This window comes from Lathyrus oleraceus, chromosome 2 (genome assembly GCF_024323335.1).
Source record: "Lathyrus oleraceus cultivar Zhongwan6 chromosome 2, CAAS_Psat_ZW6_1.0, whole genome shotgun sequence".
In the NCBI taxonomy this organism is placed as follows: Eukaryota; Viridiplantae; Streptophyta; class Magnoliopsida; order Fabales; family Fabaceae; genus Lathyrus; species Lathyrus oleraceus.
Genome location: NC_066580.1, coordinates 187,810,605 through 187,827,343, shown reverse-complemented (window position 1 = coordinate 187,827,343; position 16,739 = coordinate 187,810,605). Strand labels below are relative to the sequence as shown.

At 46.4% G+C, this 16,739-nt stretch overlaps 1 protein-coding gene across 1 annotated transcript; it reads right to left on the bottom strand.

Annotated features, from left to right (window-relative positions):
• Positions 1-9,260: 9,260 nt before the first annotated feature.
• LOC127122538 (uncharacterized) lies at positions 9,261-14,861 on the bottom strand. The gene is made up of 2 exons (XM_051052857.1): positions 10,402-14,861; positions 9,261-9,762 (listed from the first exon to the last, which is right to left on the bottom strand). The coding sequence occupies exons 1-2, from the start codon at positions 14,859-14,861 to the stop codon at positions 9,261-9,263; spliced, it is 4,962 nt and encodes a 1,653-aa protein (XP_050908814.1).
• Positions 14,862-16,739: the final 1,878 nt, after the last annotated feature.

The following is a 16,739-nucleotide window of genomic DNA, read 5'->3' as shown; positions in this document are numbered from 1 at the left end:
ATTTTCATATGACAAAAATTATAGGAGATAAGGTCTAGGAAACCCTAAATTTGATTGGTTGACTTTTCTGGTCAACTTCCTTGAATCGACTTGCACACTTGAAGTTCCTTTGATCTTAGGGGCTCAAGGAGGATAATATATGCTTATGATGATGTAAAATGAAGTATCGCTTTATATCTTTGACCAATTATTGAAGAAACTTGTTGAGGAAGGCACACAAGATACCCCAAGATGAATTAGGGCTTCCTTGACAAACAAGCTTCAAACTCTTGATGAACTCTTGATCAAAATGACAAATAAAGAACATATCTATCCATATATGATGTTAAGAACAAATGTGGACCTTTTATTTCTTGATCTCTTGCATTTAGGGTCACGAACCCTACTTGTGGGCTTGGTGGGGCACAAATGGACACACACACTACCTACAAAAGAAACAAAGCTTTACTAGACATATTTTTGTATTTTGGTTAGTAAACAAAGAAAATAAAGTATGATACAATCACATATGCTTGGTGATCTCTCCCAATGCAAACCCAATGGATGATAGGTGAGGAGAATACCAAGGTGTGATCTTAATGCCAATGCAAAGCTATGAGATGGCGTGAGGGATTTTAGAGGTCAAAATTGGGGTCTTACAACTGCCCCTATTTAAGGTCATTCTATCCAGAGATATGAATGTTAAAATCTTCGTATCAACGCGGTAGAATGGACTTAAATATTAACAACAAGAAACAAATTTTGGTCCCTAAAAGACCTCATGATGCATATGATATGAATGCAAAATATAATCTTCGTGGAGATATATTACCACAAAGGAAAAGAATCTGGAAGAAACTGAAAGTCCACAGGAGCACAATGCATTCCATAAGGAAAACTCACTAAGGGGACAACGACTATAGGGATAATAAGCTATGTGTAGGCCAGGATACGACTTAAAAAACTGTTGGAGACACGAGAGGATTTCCATGAAAATAAATCAATGGAAAGACTCGAACTGAAGAATAATCTGCATGTATCGGGATACCACCAACACAGCAGGAAACTATCCGCTAGGGAAAAGAAATTCGATTTCACAAGGAAATGTGAATTCGGACTCAACTGGGGAAGTCAAACTTCAACACGGGAGTAAAAGAGATATATTATCTACTGCCAGTTACTGGATAGATTAAAATGGAAGATAATACACTCGGGATGAGGAAAATTTGTTACTAGTTACTGGGCGACATATCAAGGATGACTCGCTGAGGAAAAGGAGGAAGAATCACCAACTACCCGTTATTGGGAAGCTTAACAAAGGTAATCAACCACGGGAAAAAGTTGTATTGCCAGTTACTGGGCAATATAATCAAAAGGGAGGAATATCCATTACTTGTTATTGGGTAAGGATAACCTACTGGGGAAATGAAAAAGTAGGATTTACAACTACCAGTTACTGGGTAGAAGACGAAAAAGCAAGATTTACAACTACCAGTTACTGGGTAGAAGACCAAAAAAGCAGGATTTATAACTACCAATTACTGGGTAGAAGACCAAAAAGCAGGATTTATAACTACCAGTTACTGGATAGAAGACCAAAAAAGCAGGATTTATAACTATCAGTTATTGGGTAGAAAACCAAAAGGCAGGATATCCGTTACCAGTTACTGGGTAACATATCAAGGATAAACTGTCGGGAAAATAATTCAGTGAGAAGTTTTGTTAACTACCAGTTACTGGGTAGATAGCAGAAAAATGACCAGCTGAAAAAAAGGATGTGTTAAGAGAAAACGTCAACATGTTTTAAATGTTGGTAGAACCCTTTTGTTCCAGTAAAAACTCCCTAAGCCATTTTGATTAGATGTTGTCATGCAAACCACTTACATCATCAATATAATACCTATCCTTGTGCTACAAACTAAGTCACCATATTTCTTTAGATTCAATACCCTTCATGATCTTAATGATATCAAAATATTTTAATTCCTTTGCTATGCATCAACTATTCAAAACAAAAGACCAAAACTTGATGCTAAGCTAGAAAATCCATTTACTTGGGACACAAGCAAGGTGTCAATGGGGTAGTCCTACTTGATCTTAATACCAGGTCCATATTCATCTCTAGGCATGCCACTTAACATGAACATGTCCAACCTTATCAATACCCCAATCCACCATTCACTTGGAATTATCATTCTAGCCATGTTCCAATCACTCTGAACCTTCCTACTAACGTTGAAACTAAACATGATCAACACGCACCAAACATAGACATTAGCCCAACAAAACCCACTAATAACATAATTCATATTGATGCCATTAGTAATAGTGAACCTGATGAAACAAAACAATATTCCAATAATTATGATGACATAATTCACAATAATCACCATGACCATGACCAAAATATCATAAAATCTGATAGAATCAAAACATCAACCAAGCCACCTAAAAGACTACATATGCAATTTTAGTTAGCTCCAATTACACTAACATATCCATTACTCTTTACCCTATATTCATTATCATTCATATGCTAACATTTCAAAACCTCATCATACCTTTGATATGTCGATCAATGTTGATAATGAGCTTGCTGACAACAATCAAGCCAAAGATCAGGAATGTTGGATACAAGCCATGAATTATGAATTGCTTGCTCTACAATAGAACGAGACATGGATTTTTGTTGATCCTCCAAAACATGTCAAAACTATAGGAAACAAGTGGGTCTATAAGATCAAACACATAGCATATGGGACAATTGAAAGACATAAAGCAAGAGTAGTTGTTAAGGGTTACAACCAAGTGAAAGGCATTGATTTTTTTATTCATTATCCCCTTGTAGCCAAGATCACAATTGTAAGAATTCTTCTTGCAGTGGAAGCTATTAAGTCAAGGTTAATTGGAGTTTTGCTAAGTCAAGGATACAAGCAATCAACTTCTGACCACTCATTGCTCACACTGACCAAGGAATCCTCTTTCACTATGCTTTTAGTATATGTGGATGATGTAACTCTTGCAGGAACTTCCCTTGAAGAATTTGCAATCATCAAGAAAAGTTTGGATGATCAATTCAAAATCAAAGATCTTAGCGAGCTGAAATATTTCCTTGGCATTGAAGTTACTAATTCTAAAGTGGCGATCAAAATTTGTCAAAGGAATATTTTCTTGACCGGATTTATGACATGGGTTTCCTTGAAGCTAAACTAGTCAAGACACCCATTGATTCATCAACCAAGTTACACCCAGATTCTTCAAACATGTTTGAAGATATTGCTTGCTATAGAAGACTTGTTGGCAAACTTTTATACCTAACAACTACACGACCTAATATTGCCTTTGTGACACAAAAATTGAGCCAGTTCCTCCATGCACCAACTAAAATTCACTATCACACTGCATGTAGTGTAATCAAATACTTGAAGGGATTACCAAGTTGTGGCATACTATTTAGAAGAGATGCTCAACTATAGTTACTTAGTTTTACTGATGCAGATTGGGTCGACTATCTTGACACTCGCAGATCTACCAGTTGTTATTGTTTCTTTCTTGGTTCCTCATTGATTTCATGGTGAGCCAAGAAACAACTCACCGTCTCAAAGAGCTCATATGAAGCAAAATATCGAGCTTTATCCTTTGCATCATGTGAGCTTCAATAGTTGATTGGTTTACTTGAAGAACTGAATGTTGAAGCCACAAAACTTCCAGTTTTGTATTGTGACAACCAAAATGCCATACACATAGCAACAAATCTGGGTTTTCATGTGAGAACAAAACATCTTGAAATCAATCGTCATTTTGTTCATGAGAGGATCCAAAAGGGCATGTTCAAGCTTCTACCTATTCACACTCAAGCTCAACTTACTGATTTCTTCACAAACCCATTGCCATCTAAGACTTTCCATTGCTTCATTTCCAAGCTCAACATGTTAGATATCTACCATGTTCAACTTTAGGGGGGACGTAGAACCCATATTGAAATCATGCTTTATCCATCAAGCAACTGAAATGTAACCTGTTACTTGAGTAGTAAGTCATGAAATTAAGTCACTATGAATAGATGGTATTGTTGTTAACTTACTATGATAGGTTGATAACGGTTTGTTATAAGTTACTTACAAACTCCAATAACTATATATTATTATAATGTAACTAACTTTTCAAATCAATGCAAATCTACTCTTTATCACAATTACTCAATCTTCTTCTTCAATATGTCGCAGAGGTTGAAGACAAATAGTGATATAATGTTATTAGTTTGTTTGAGTAAAAAAAATGTATTTGTTTTTTTAACTGATCTTACACATCTAATCCCTTTTTATCTTTAAGTTGGAATCATTGCTTATATAATTATAGAAATTACCCTCTAATATGGTAATTAGTTAAAGTTCTTTCTTGGTAATTGCTTGATTGCATATCCTAAATTGTAAATAAACTTGATTAGAGTCACCGTCCACTTCCACTATGCTTAATCACTAGCAACTATTTTTTGGGTTGTTGTAAATACTTTTGATACATTGAATAACTATTAAATTAGTTTGCACATTCATCTAATGGTATCTGCATTAAAGACCTAACCTTCCTAACTATACAATTATGCTAGTGAAAAGCATATTATCTCGTAAATATTAAGTATAGAATAAGACAACCGACTGAAAGTTCTTTTTATCATTAGCTATATTTATTTGTGGACTTAGACATGCATATTTATTCAACCATTCGCGTCTCTGTTGCTTAATCAGATCCTTGCTTAAGAAAAGATAGCATTTTCGTTTTATTTAATATTATCATACATTTTTAATGGAAAGTATATTTGGCAACATAACACCTCCTGAAAATTTATTAGACTTCGTTCTGAGTTTGACTGATAAGATTAATAATTATAAATGTTACTTAGGGTTCCATGTCAATTAAAAATTTAGAGATTTCAACATTATATAAATGAAAGAACCCACACTATCACCTTAATATTTTGAGAGAATTTCTGGTGTCTCTCGCACTTATATGTTGTTCTTAGCTCAATGTTAATGTTCTTATTCATGATCCAACATTGATAAAAAAAAATAAGATAAATTGAATAATTAAGATACTAATATCCATTCAAATTTGTCTCTGAATCCGTTCTATTTATTTTATTATTTAATTTGATAATTTATAATATTAAATGTATGATTAATATTTTGATTTTTTAATTTTTTTAATTATTTAATATATATATTGATCTCACCTGATCAGGAGGGCCTTCCAAGGTCTTGGTGAATGGGCCGGAGAATGAAGTGAAAAGGGGGGTGTACCTGCAAAGTGCTCCAATGTTTAAGTCAGAAAAGGTACAGAATGAGGTTATCAGAGTGTGAGTTAGAATACCTGCCCATTTGCCATGAAAGGGGTATTTATAGTGAGCCCCCAGCGCTGGGCCAAGGCTCCTAATGGGCTGGATTAGCTAGGCCCAAGGAGGAGCTGCCAGGGGACGCGTAAGAAGCGTTAAGACCTAGACCAAAGTCTGCCCCCTGGTCCAACTGCCCCTATCCCTAAGGCGACAATATAGGGGAGTTGGGTGACGTGGTGAGTGGGATGCCGTTAAGGCCCTGCCCGACACAACTGAGGTGCCCGCAACGTGGGTTGACGGTGAGTGGATGGAGATCGTACGAGGAGGACCCGCTCACTGTCCGACACGTGTTTAAGGGCCCGGGGAGACGTTCGTCGGGCGGACTGTCGTCCACCTGACGCGTCCTCGTGGTCGTGTGGACATGGCCGTTTGGACGTGGGCTTGGCGAGTATTGGGCCGTGCCGTGCCTAGGGTCATGGCCCAGTCCGGAACAGGAGCCCCCCAAGTCGAGTCTCTGAGCCAGAGGGATGACTTATGTTTCGACTAAGGGTTCCCCGCGACGATGGGGAAGCTTGACCGTTAGACAGGCGAGGTCGTGCCAGACCTATTCATGACCGACCCTTTCTTCGGGAATGTCGGGGATGGAGGTGGTCGGTTGATCTGCGCCTTCCTTGTAGTAAACGTGGGTATGACGCGGGGAGGTGGCGTCTTGGTGAGTCGAGGAGATGGATAGGTGCTCGGGTCGCTTCAGCTTCTCATCTTTGACAGACGTGTCTCAGAATTAGTGGGGTCGCTTCGTTTCGCGCGCAAAGACGGCGTAGGCAGGCTAGGTAATGATGACCTAGCGTGTTGGTCTACGTGCCAAGCCCTATAAAAAGGGGTTGAGTAACTTCATTTCCACTTTTTCTTTTTGCTCACGCGTTCACCGGAGTTCTCCACATTCTCTCTCGTTTGCTCTCTCAACCGTCTGGACCGCCGTCTCCGCCCGTCCTCCTATCTGAACCACCGTTTTCTGCTCGGACACCACCGTACCTTTTCAACTTAACTATGTCAGGTACGGTTTTCCACTGTGACCCATTCTTTTTCCTTGTTGTTTTCTGTCAAACGCATGCTATTTTCGTAGAAATGTGGTTAGGTTTAACTTAGGGACAGTGTAGTGGACTGTAGGTGTATATTAGATGGTAGAAAATAGGGTTGGGATCCTACTGTACCGGGCATAAACTTCATATGCCGGGCAGCACTTGCATAGGTTGTATGAAGTTTATGCCCGGTCTCCATAGAATGCGCGGGCCACCGAGTTGAGCACGGTTAGTGTCCGTCGCCGCTACGCCCTTTCACTTGACCTGCGGTGGAAGGGTGGATTTGATACGACGTCGAATTCACTCTTTCTGTCTGCGTTTCAGGTGTTACCGGGCGCTTACGACCGAGGAAGGAAGATTCTGGGTCCTCCACCGACGACGCGACAATCGCTCGTCTTCCTGTCGGGGATGGGAGTGTCCGAGATGGTACCGAACACGCCTCCTCTTCCGGGCAGGTCGACTTCTCCTGGGTTGCGGACGAGCCCTTGGAGGAGGAATCAGACTTCTGTGACGAAGCCATCACTGCTCACGCTATGGTCGAGGCCATAAACCGGGAGGATCCACCGAACTGGTATTGCTGCGCCCCCAAGGAAGAAGACCGCATTTGTCATCATTTCCCGGGGAAGCAGTTCACCATGTATGAATTTGCTTTTCGTGAGGCGGGGATGAGACTGCCCTTCAGCTCCTTCCAGATGTCGGTCTTCAAGTGGCTCCGGCTGGCGCCGTCCCAACTACATCCTAATGCCCTCGCATTTATGCGGGCATTCGAGTTAGTTTGCCAGTTCCTCGGCATTGGTTGCACCCGGGCTCTCTTCTTCCACGTGTTCCATCTCCAGAGGTCCGGTTCCCGTGGCCGCCACAGTTGGGTTTCTTTCAAGCAGCCCGTGCGTCTGTTCAAGACGTACGAGGATTCTGTTCGCCATTTCAAAAGCCGGTGGTACGTGGTGATGCCGATTACCCGGGCTGCCCTTCACTCTCTCTACTACTATCAACGGGAACCCAACGGGGAGGAGACGCTGATGTCGAAGATACCGCTGAGGTGGCAGCGTGATCATTTCGATCTCTCCACAGCGCATTACCGGGTCAAGTACGCGATGCTCGGCGAGGAGGATAGGCTCGCGTACAAGAAGCTGGTCGATTACGTGCAGAGCTTCAGCTTGGCGTTCTGGGCGAATCGACAGGGCGTGCCCTACCTGGATGAGGCCGGGGAGCTAATCACCGAGACGCGTTATATCAATACGAAGGCTCTGCTCGAGTGTGATACCGAGGAGGAAGCTCTGGCGTTATTGAGTAGGCAGACTTTGTTTAGCTTTTTATTTCTGTTTATGACTTCGGTCGCTAATGTTTGTGTGTAATTTATTTGCAGGTGCCATGCCCAATGCTCGTGATCGGGTGCTGAAGCTGGCGAATCAGGTCGGCGCTCCTGACCGGGTGCCCAAGAAGAAGAAGAAAACTGCGGCCCGTGTCTCGGAGATTGCTGGCGATGCCGGGGTCGGTCCCTCGCAGGCGGCGAGCGTGATTCCTTCCTCTCCTCCTCGGCTTAACCCGATCACCATTCCTGACAGCAGTCCGTCGCCAGCGGCTTCTCCCCTCCATAAACGGAAGCGTCCGGCTGGGGCCCTTACCAGGTCGTCTCCAGGAGGTTCGCATGGACCGGGCAGCTATCTTCTGCCTCCCTGCTATGTGGAACGGTCGTTCTTCAAGGCCGAGGAGTCGATTGCTGTGCCTGCGCCTGAGGCCAAGGCTATTCTGGACCAGGATGTTGCTGCCCGGAGGAAAGATCTGGCCAGGGATATTGCTGCCGTCATCCGGGTGATGGAGACGGCCATGGTTCTGACCGACACTGCGGTCTCCACCGCCTCGCTGGAGGAAGCCCTTTTGCAGGTTCGGACAGAGAAGGAAAGACTATCTCAAGATCTGTCGGACTACAAAGAAGAGCATCAGCTGCAGGAAGGGCTGCGCCAGAAGCTGGAGGAGGTGGAAAGGGAGAGGGACCAGTTGAAGGCTGCTAAGGCGAGCCTGGAAGAGCAGGTGGTCGACCATCAGAAGCTGACCGAGGACAACGCCTACCTACGGGCTCAGGTTGAGTCTCTCGAGGGAAAGGTCCGTCCTCTGGCAGATGAGACCGAGGAGGAACGCGCCTTTGGCTCGCGCGGTGAGCTGCTAGGGCATATCCGGACTCTCAACCAAGATCTTGTGGCCTGCTTCAAAGAGGGTTTCGACAATGCTGTCGAGCAGCTCGGGCTTCTGAACCCTGAGTTGGTGACGGAAGGGTCGGCCTATAACTGCTGCGTCCGGGATGGTGAGATCATCTGCCCGTTTGAAGTGGAGGAGGAGCTGGGGGGAGAAGAAGAAGAAGAGGATGAAGAGGAGCTCCGAGCGGAGTCTTAGTTTATATGTTTTTCTTATCATGGCCTGCGTGCCTCATGTATTTTGGCCTTCGGGCGTTGTAATATGGCCTTCGGGCGTACTTGGCTTCGGCCGCCTTTGTCGTTTCTAATGTATGAATATTTTTGTTACCGTTCATTGTGCTCGTTTGTGTTTGATATTTGTTTGCATGAATTCGTACTCTGCTCGACTTTGTTAATCTCCTCGGTTTAGGGAACCGACGAAGTGTCGGGCTTTGTGCCCGTGGGTATCGAAGCCCGGGTCCGTTGTTCGAACCCTGGTCCCGAGGCTTGGGTCCTCCCATCGCGAGCTGGGTGCCCTGCCAGTCTTGGTACTTCGACGTTGGGTCTTGGTCAAGATCCCAACCGTCGGGGAGGGTTGTGTTTGTTGTGTGACCCCGGATCGTTCCCGGGTCTCGTGGTTCCTCCCTGGGGTTTTGGGGACGAAGAGCGTGGCCGTACCTGCCACGTCTCCCCGTGGCGTACTTAGCTGTAATATTGTCTAAGTTTTTCTGCGTTCCATGGTCGAGCGAGTTGTTCTCCTTGTAGGTTTTCTAGGTAATAGGCCCCGTTGCTCGTTTTGTCGCGGACGCGGTAAGGGCCTTCCCAGTTGGCCGCCAGTTTGCCCTCTCTCGGGTTTTTCTGGTTTCTTCTGAGGACCAGGGTGCCGACCTGGAACTCTCTTTTTATGACTTTCGCGTCATGACGTAGTGCTATCTTTTGTTTGAGGGTTGTTTCCCGGAGAGCTGCTTCGGAACGTATCTCCTCGACTAGGTCGAGCTCGGCTCTAAGGGTTTCATCGTTCATTTCCTCGTCTAGGGGCTCCTCTGTCCTCCTCGTTGGCGTCCGTATCTCCACCGGGATGACTGCCTCGGTGCCGTAAGTTAGTCGGAACGGGGTTTCCCCGGTGGTAGAATGCGGTGTCGTGCGGTAGGCCCATAGGACGCTATGTAGCTCCTCGACCCATGCCCTCTTTGCCTCGCCGAGTCTGCGTTTGAGGCCACGTAAGATTACCCTGTTGGCCGCCTCTGCTTGCCCGTTCGTCTGCGGATGCTCGACAGACGTGAAATGCTGTGTGGTGCCCAGGCTGGCGATGAAGTCCTGGAATCCTCCGTCCGTGAATTGTGTCCCGTTGTCTGTGACAAGTGCCTGGGGTATACCGAACCGAGCGAGGATGTTGCGTTTGAAGAACCGGAGAATGTTCTGCGCGGTTATTTTAGCCAGTGCCTCCGCCTCGATCCATTTGGTGAAGTAATCCACCCCGACGATGAGGTATTTATTCTGATATGATCCGGTGACGAAGGGTCCGAGGATGTCCATGCCCCACCACGCGAAGGGCCATGGGGAAGACAACGATCTGAGGTCGTTCGGGGGTGCGAGGTGCATGTCGGCATGTCGTTGGCATTTGTCACATCTTTTGACGTGCTCTTTCGAATCGTTTTGCATGGTCGGCCAGTAGTAGCCTGCTCGAAGGGCTTTTCGTGCGAGCGATCGTCCGCCGAGGTGTTGAGCGTTAATTCCCCGATGTATCTCTCCAAGTATGTCGGGGACTTTCTCTTCCTCGACGCATTTGAGTAGTGGGATGGAGAATCCTCTCCGGTAGAGTTTGCCTTCGAGGAGTACGTACGAGCATGCGCGTCGTTTGACAATGGCCGCCTCTTTCGGGTCAGCCGGGAGTTCGTCTCGTGTGAGGTAATTGTAGATGGGTGTCATCCAACAATGGGCATCTCCAATAGCGTTGACCTCGAGTGGAGGCGGTAGTTTGTCGATGCTGGGCCGCGGGAGAATTTCTTGGATTACTGATTTATTCCCACCCTTTTTCCTCGTGCTGGCTAGTTTCGAGAGAACGTCTGCCCGTGTGTTGTGCTCGCGGGGTATGTGTTGAACTTCCCATTTTTCAAATCTATCAAGTTTTTCTTTGACGAGGGACAAGTACCCGAGGAGGTTGTCGTTCTTGGTTTGGTATTCTCCTCGCACTTGTGAGGCCACGAGCTGGGAGTCGGTGGATATTTTTACCTCTTTTGCTCCCAGGTCGTCGGCTAACCTCAGGCCTGCGAGGAAGGCTTCGTATTCGGCTTGGTTGTTTGATGTTGGGAATGCTAGCGCTAACGATACCTCTATCAGGATCCCTTCTTCATTTTCGAGGATGATCCCGGCCCTGCTGCCTGATGTGCTAGAGGCGCCATCGACGAAGATCGTCCATTTGTGGGCGCTTTCTGCTGGAGTCGGGCAGTGGGTCATCTCCGCGACGAAGTCGGCCAGCGCCTGAGCTTTCAAGGCTTTCCTACTTTCGTATTGTATGTCGAATTCGGAGAGTTCTAATGACCACTTGAGCATCCTCCCGGCCATATCCGGGCGCCCGAGCAGCTGTTTGATTGGCTGGTCGGTCCTCACCTTTATCGTGTGTGCGAGGAAGTAATATCGTAGTCTCCTCGCTGTGTTGATGAGGGCCAGGGCGACCTTTTCGATTTGCTGATATCGGAGCTCGGGACCTTGGAGTGCTTTACTCGTAAAATAGATGGGCTTTTGTCCTTCGTCGGTTTCTCTTATTAGAACGGCGCTGACGGCCTCGGTTGCCACGGATAGGTATAAGTATAGGGTTTCCTTTTCTGATGGCCGTGATAAGACCGGGGGTTGGGACAGAACCTTCTTTAGATGGAGTAGCGCTTGTTCGCATTCATCGGTCCAGTCAAAGGTAGCCTCTTTGCGAAGGAGTCTGAAGAATGGCAATGCGTGCTGGGCGGACTTGGCGATGAAACGGGAGAGTGAGGCGAGCACTCCATTGAGTGACTGGATCGATTTTTTGGTTTTTGGGGTCGGAAACTCCGAGAATGCCCGGCATTTGTCGGGGTTGGCCTCGATCCCTCTTTCGGTGAGATAGAAACCGAGGAACTTGCCTGCCCGGACTCCGAACGTGCATTTCTCGGGGTTGAACCTCATTTTACACTGTCTCGCCTGCTCGAATACCTTCGTAAGGTGTCGAGCATGGGTTACCTCCTCGTGTGATTTGACGATCATGTCGTCCATGTATACTTCGAGCATGTCCCCTATTTCGTCCTTGAAGACTTTGTTCATCATGCGTTGGTATGTAGCGCCAGCGTTCTTGAGCCCGAACGGCATCACGTTGTAGTAGTAATTGCCCGTTGGGGTCATGAACGCTGTGTGTTTCTTGTCTGCGGGCGACATAGGGATCTGGTTGTATCCACTATATGCGTCCATGAAGGACAAGAGTTTAAAACCTGCAGAGTTGTCAACGAGCGAGTCTATATTAGGGAGGGGGAAAGCATCTTTCGGGCAAGCCCTATTAAGATCAGTATAATCAACACACATACGCCATTTTCCATTATTTTTCTTAACGAGGACTACATTAGAGAGCCAGGTTGTGTACTGGGCTTCAGAAATAAAATTTGCCTCTAAGAGGTCTTTTACAGCTCGCTCGGCAGCCTCTGCCTTTTCGGGCGATTGCTTGCGTCTACGCTGTGCTATGGGCTTGGCTGCCCGGTCTACAGCTAGCTTATGACACGCGATCTCGGGGTCCAGCCCGGGCATTTCTGCGGCATTCCACGCGAAGAGGTCGGAGTTCTCTTTGAGGCATGCTACTAGCTCTTCTCTTGTTTCCTCGGGTAGTCCCTTACCTATCTTCACCGTCCTTTCCGGATCGTCCCCAAGAGGAATGAGTTCGAACTCCCCGTCGGGGATTGGTCGGACCGGGTGTTCGAGAGAGCGTTCCTTGGGGAACCTCCCCTCTCCGGTCTCGTCCAGCCCGATGCGACAGTCGAGGTCGATGGCGTTGACTCCTCGGGCAGGATCCTCGGTCTTGAGTTTTTTGTTGTTGCAGTTGCTCTTCGTGCTGACTACGGCCTGTCCTTTTACTGCGGCGTCGTAGCATCGCCGGGCTGCTTCGATGTCACCATGGATGGTGACCACACGTCCCAATTTGGTGTAGTATTTCATCTTCAGGTGGACGGTGGATGGGACCGCAGTGAGTTCGGCCAGCGTCGGGCGTCCAAAGATGCAATTGTAGAGAGACGGACAGTCTACGACCAGGAATTGGATTTTGACTTCCCTGGCCGTTTCTTGTTCGCCGAAAGTGACGAGGAGCTCAACATATCCCCACGGTCTGGTTGTTGCTCTGTTGAATCCTTGGAGATCTGATCCGACGTAGGGGGCTAAGTTGGTCTTGTCTAGCTTCAGAGTCTTGAAGAGGTGGACGTACATGATATCCACTGAGCTGCCTTCGTCGACCAGGATGCGTCGTACGTCGAATCTGGCCATCTTTGCTCTAATCAATAGTGGGATGGCCGAGTTCGGGGATCCGCCCGGGAGTTCCTCCAGGAAGAAGGATATTGGGTTGGATTTTCCCCGGTATTTTGTCAATGTCGCTTTCTGCTCGGGGGCAGTCAGTAGGAGTTCGTCGAACTTGCGTTTGACGGAGAGGGCCGCGGATTCCCCGTTAGTTCCTCCTCCTGATATCACCAGTGTGGTAGGGAAGTCTTCCCAGGGGCTGAGTGCAGTGATCTTGCCCTCGGGCAATGGTTCGGGGGGGAAGAAATCTTCCGGTCGTGACACGCAGAGGGCCACTTGATAGGGAGAGTTGTCGGGGGGTGTGTTTTCCCGGGGTCTCTTCTTCTCTGGCTCGTCGTGTCTGGGAGCTTCGTTCTTCCTCGTGTACTGCTTCAGGTGCCCTTCTTGGATTAAAATTTCAATCGCATCTTTCAGGTGGACGCAGTCTTCGGTCACGTGTCCGTGACTTCTGTGGAACCGGCAGTACTTTGATTTGTCGGTGTGGGGCTTTGGTGCAGACGGTTTTGGGAACCTGACCCTGCCCTGCTTAAATTCAGAGTTGATACATTCTGCGAGGATACGCTCTCGAGGAGCCGTCAGTAAGGTGTACTCGCTATATCTGCCCGCGGGGCCTCTTCCTTCCCGGAGCTCGCGAGGTCTTTCTTCTCTTCGTCTGTCTCCGTTGCGACGGGAAATGCTCGTGTCCTCGCGTTTTGAGTGCTCGGTCTCCCCAGCGTTACGTCCGCTGCGGGCATTGTGTGCCACCTGCTTTTCCTCGTATCTGATGTAGGCCTGGGCTTTATGCAGGAGCTCGTTTAAGGTGCGGGGAGGCTCGATCCCTACGGCTCTGCTAAGTTCACTGCCGGGTAAGAGACCTCTCTCGAGGAGATACTTCTTCATGTGCTCGGTGGTATCTACCTCGACAGCTTCCTGGTTGAATCGCTCGATGTATGAGCGCAGCGTTTCATTCTTCTTCTGCACTATGGCTTCAAGGGTCGCCTCAGTCTTGGGGTGACGACGGGAAGCTGTAAAGTGCCGGGTGAACATGGACCTCATGACTCTCCATGACGTAATGGACTCAGGGGCCAAGCTTTTGTACCAGGCCATGGCCCCTTTCCTGAGGGTCGTTGAGAACAGTCGGCATTTGAGGTGCCCGGTTATATCATTGCGGTAGTCGAGCATCGCGTTGACGTTGTCGACGTGATCGTCGGGATCTGTAGTCCCGTCGTACACAGCTAGGTTTGGCGGTTTCTCCATGCCTTTGGGGAGCGGGGCTTCCATTATTGCCCGAGATAGGGGGCAATGCAAATCTTCCTCGTCGCTCCTTAAGGGAGACAGTTCGTTGTTGTCGGGGCTGTGCCCGCGCCTTGGTGATGTTCTCGCTCGACCACCGTCACGATGGGCGCGCGCCCTGCTGGCGTGGGGTTCGGGAGAGCGACGTCCTCGCTTCTTCGTTGGCTCCGGACGTTGTTGTATCCTACTCACCGGCTGGGGCCGGGCCTCTTGTCGTTCGGCTTCGAGGGCCATGATTCGTTCGTGCTGCTGGTGGAGCATAGAACCGGCCTGATTGAGGGCATTCACCATGGCAATCATTACGGCGTCTCCTTCAACGGGAACGGGAATGGGATGAAATGTCTCTGCCCCTAAATTGTGGGCGTGAGGGACATCTCCGTTGTTTTGGGGCTCTGGAGACGGGGTGGATGGATGACCGTCCCGAACGTCCGCCTCATGGGATGGCGGGCCGTCGTCCATGTTGTAGTTGACGAGGGGACGGCTGTGATCGCTATGTTGTTCTCCGGCCATGTTGGAAGGACAGAAATGAATGAGCTTTTGATCCTCGTTTGATGAAGATGGGGATAGCTAGTTCCCACAGACGGCGCCACTGATCTCACCTGATCAGGAGGGCCTTCCAAGGTCTTGGTGAATGGGCCGGAGAATGAAGTGAAAAGGGGGGTGTACCTGCAAAGTGCTCCAATGTTTAAGTCAGAAAAGGTACAGAATGAGGTTATCAGAGTGTGAGTTAGAATACCTGCCCCTTTGCCATGAAAGGGGTATTTATAGTGAGCCCCCAGCGCTGGGCCAAGGCTCCTAATGGGCTGGATTAGCTAGGCCCAAGGAGGAGCTGCCAGGGGACGCGTAAGAAGCGTTAAGACCTAGACCAAAGTCTGCCCCCTGGTCCAACTGCCCCTATCCCTAAGGCGACAATATAGGGGAGTTGGGTGACGTGGTGAGTGGGATGCCGTTAAGGCCCTGCCCGACACAACTGAGGTGCCCGCAACGTGGGTTGACGGTGAGTGGATGGAGATCGTACGAGGAGGACCCGCTCACTGTCCGACACGTGTTTAAGGGCCCGGGGAGACGTTCGTCGGGCGGACTGTCGTCCACCTGACGCGTCCTCGTGGTCGTGTGGACATGGCCGTTTGGACGTGGGCTTGGCGAGTATTGGGCCGTGCCGTGCCTAGGGTCATGGCCCAGTCCGGAACATATATATATATATATTGAATATTTGTAGATTGTTTTATTTTTTTTATTTCTAATATAATTTGATATTTTAAAAAAAAATCTATCAAACAAATTAATTCTATTATATGAATGGTGGCGAGATGAGATGCCCAAACTCAACACAAATTTGTTTAGGATCAGGGTGATTAAGAAGGATCGTTCGAAGATTCGAGTTTGAATACGAGAGAAATACAAAACGGTTTCTGACATGCTTTATTGTAGTATCTAAACACAAAATTAGTTGAATAATATGATAAATGATCTCTTCTCTATTAATTAGGGAACCCTAAATATACAACAATTTAAATTTTCTTAAATGAAAAATTTGTCCTTATTATGATTTATCAATTCTAAATGTCAATTTGTCATGTTATTTATAAACTATATAGACGTGCATTTTCTTACACTCAAATTTTAGCTAGTCAAACTCATTTTTCCTAAAATTCATTTATTTATAGCTTAATGTGTTCAATATGGTGATTATAGTTTATTTTATATCTTGCTCATTTTGAGTCAAATGTGGTTGCCATGGAGATACTTCCTACGAACTAATGCATCCACATGAACATGGCTAAATTAATTTGAAACAAAGGTGTTTTCTTAATTTTTTTTAATGGTGATTGATAAACTCTTTTTTGTCATATATAAAAATTACAAAAGGTATAGTCAAAAGAAGTTTGGCAAGTTAAAAGAGTACTGCAGATCCCAAGTAAAAGAATATTATTTCTTTAGCAAGTAACCTTTAGTAATCAAGGTAGTATTTGCTTTATACAAAGTTTTTGGGACAATGAACTTGGTTCATTGAAGCATTATTCTCATTCCTGAATCTTGATGCAGTTAAGAACTGGTGCAATAATTATACAAACTCATCAGAGCATCTTATGGAAATTTCTTTGAAGTTTCTTAGCCGTAAAATATTATTTGTGTGACATATAAGATTTTGAATTCCATAAGTTTAGTCAATTTTATGTTGTAAGAATGGAGATTTTCATTAAGAAAAATAAGTTTAATGAGAATTATAGAGGATATAAAAAATTTAAATTGATCAATTATACGATATATCCCGGAAAAAAATATGAACGTAATAAATTTAAAGTTATTTTTTATGACACAGTAACATGCATGATTCAAAAATTTGTTCACCCAAGTGTATTAATAGGGCATAAAATATTTTTCACC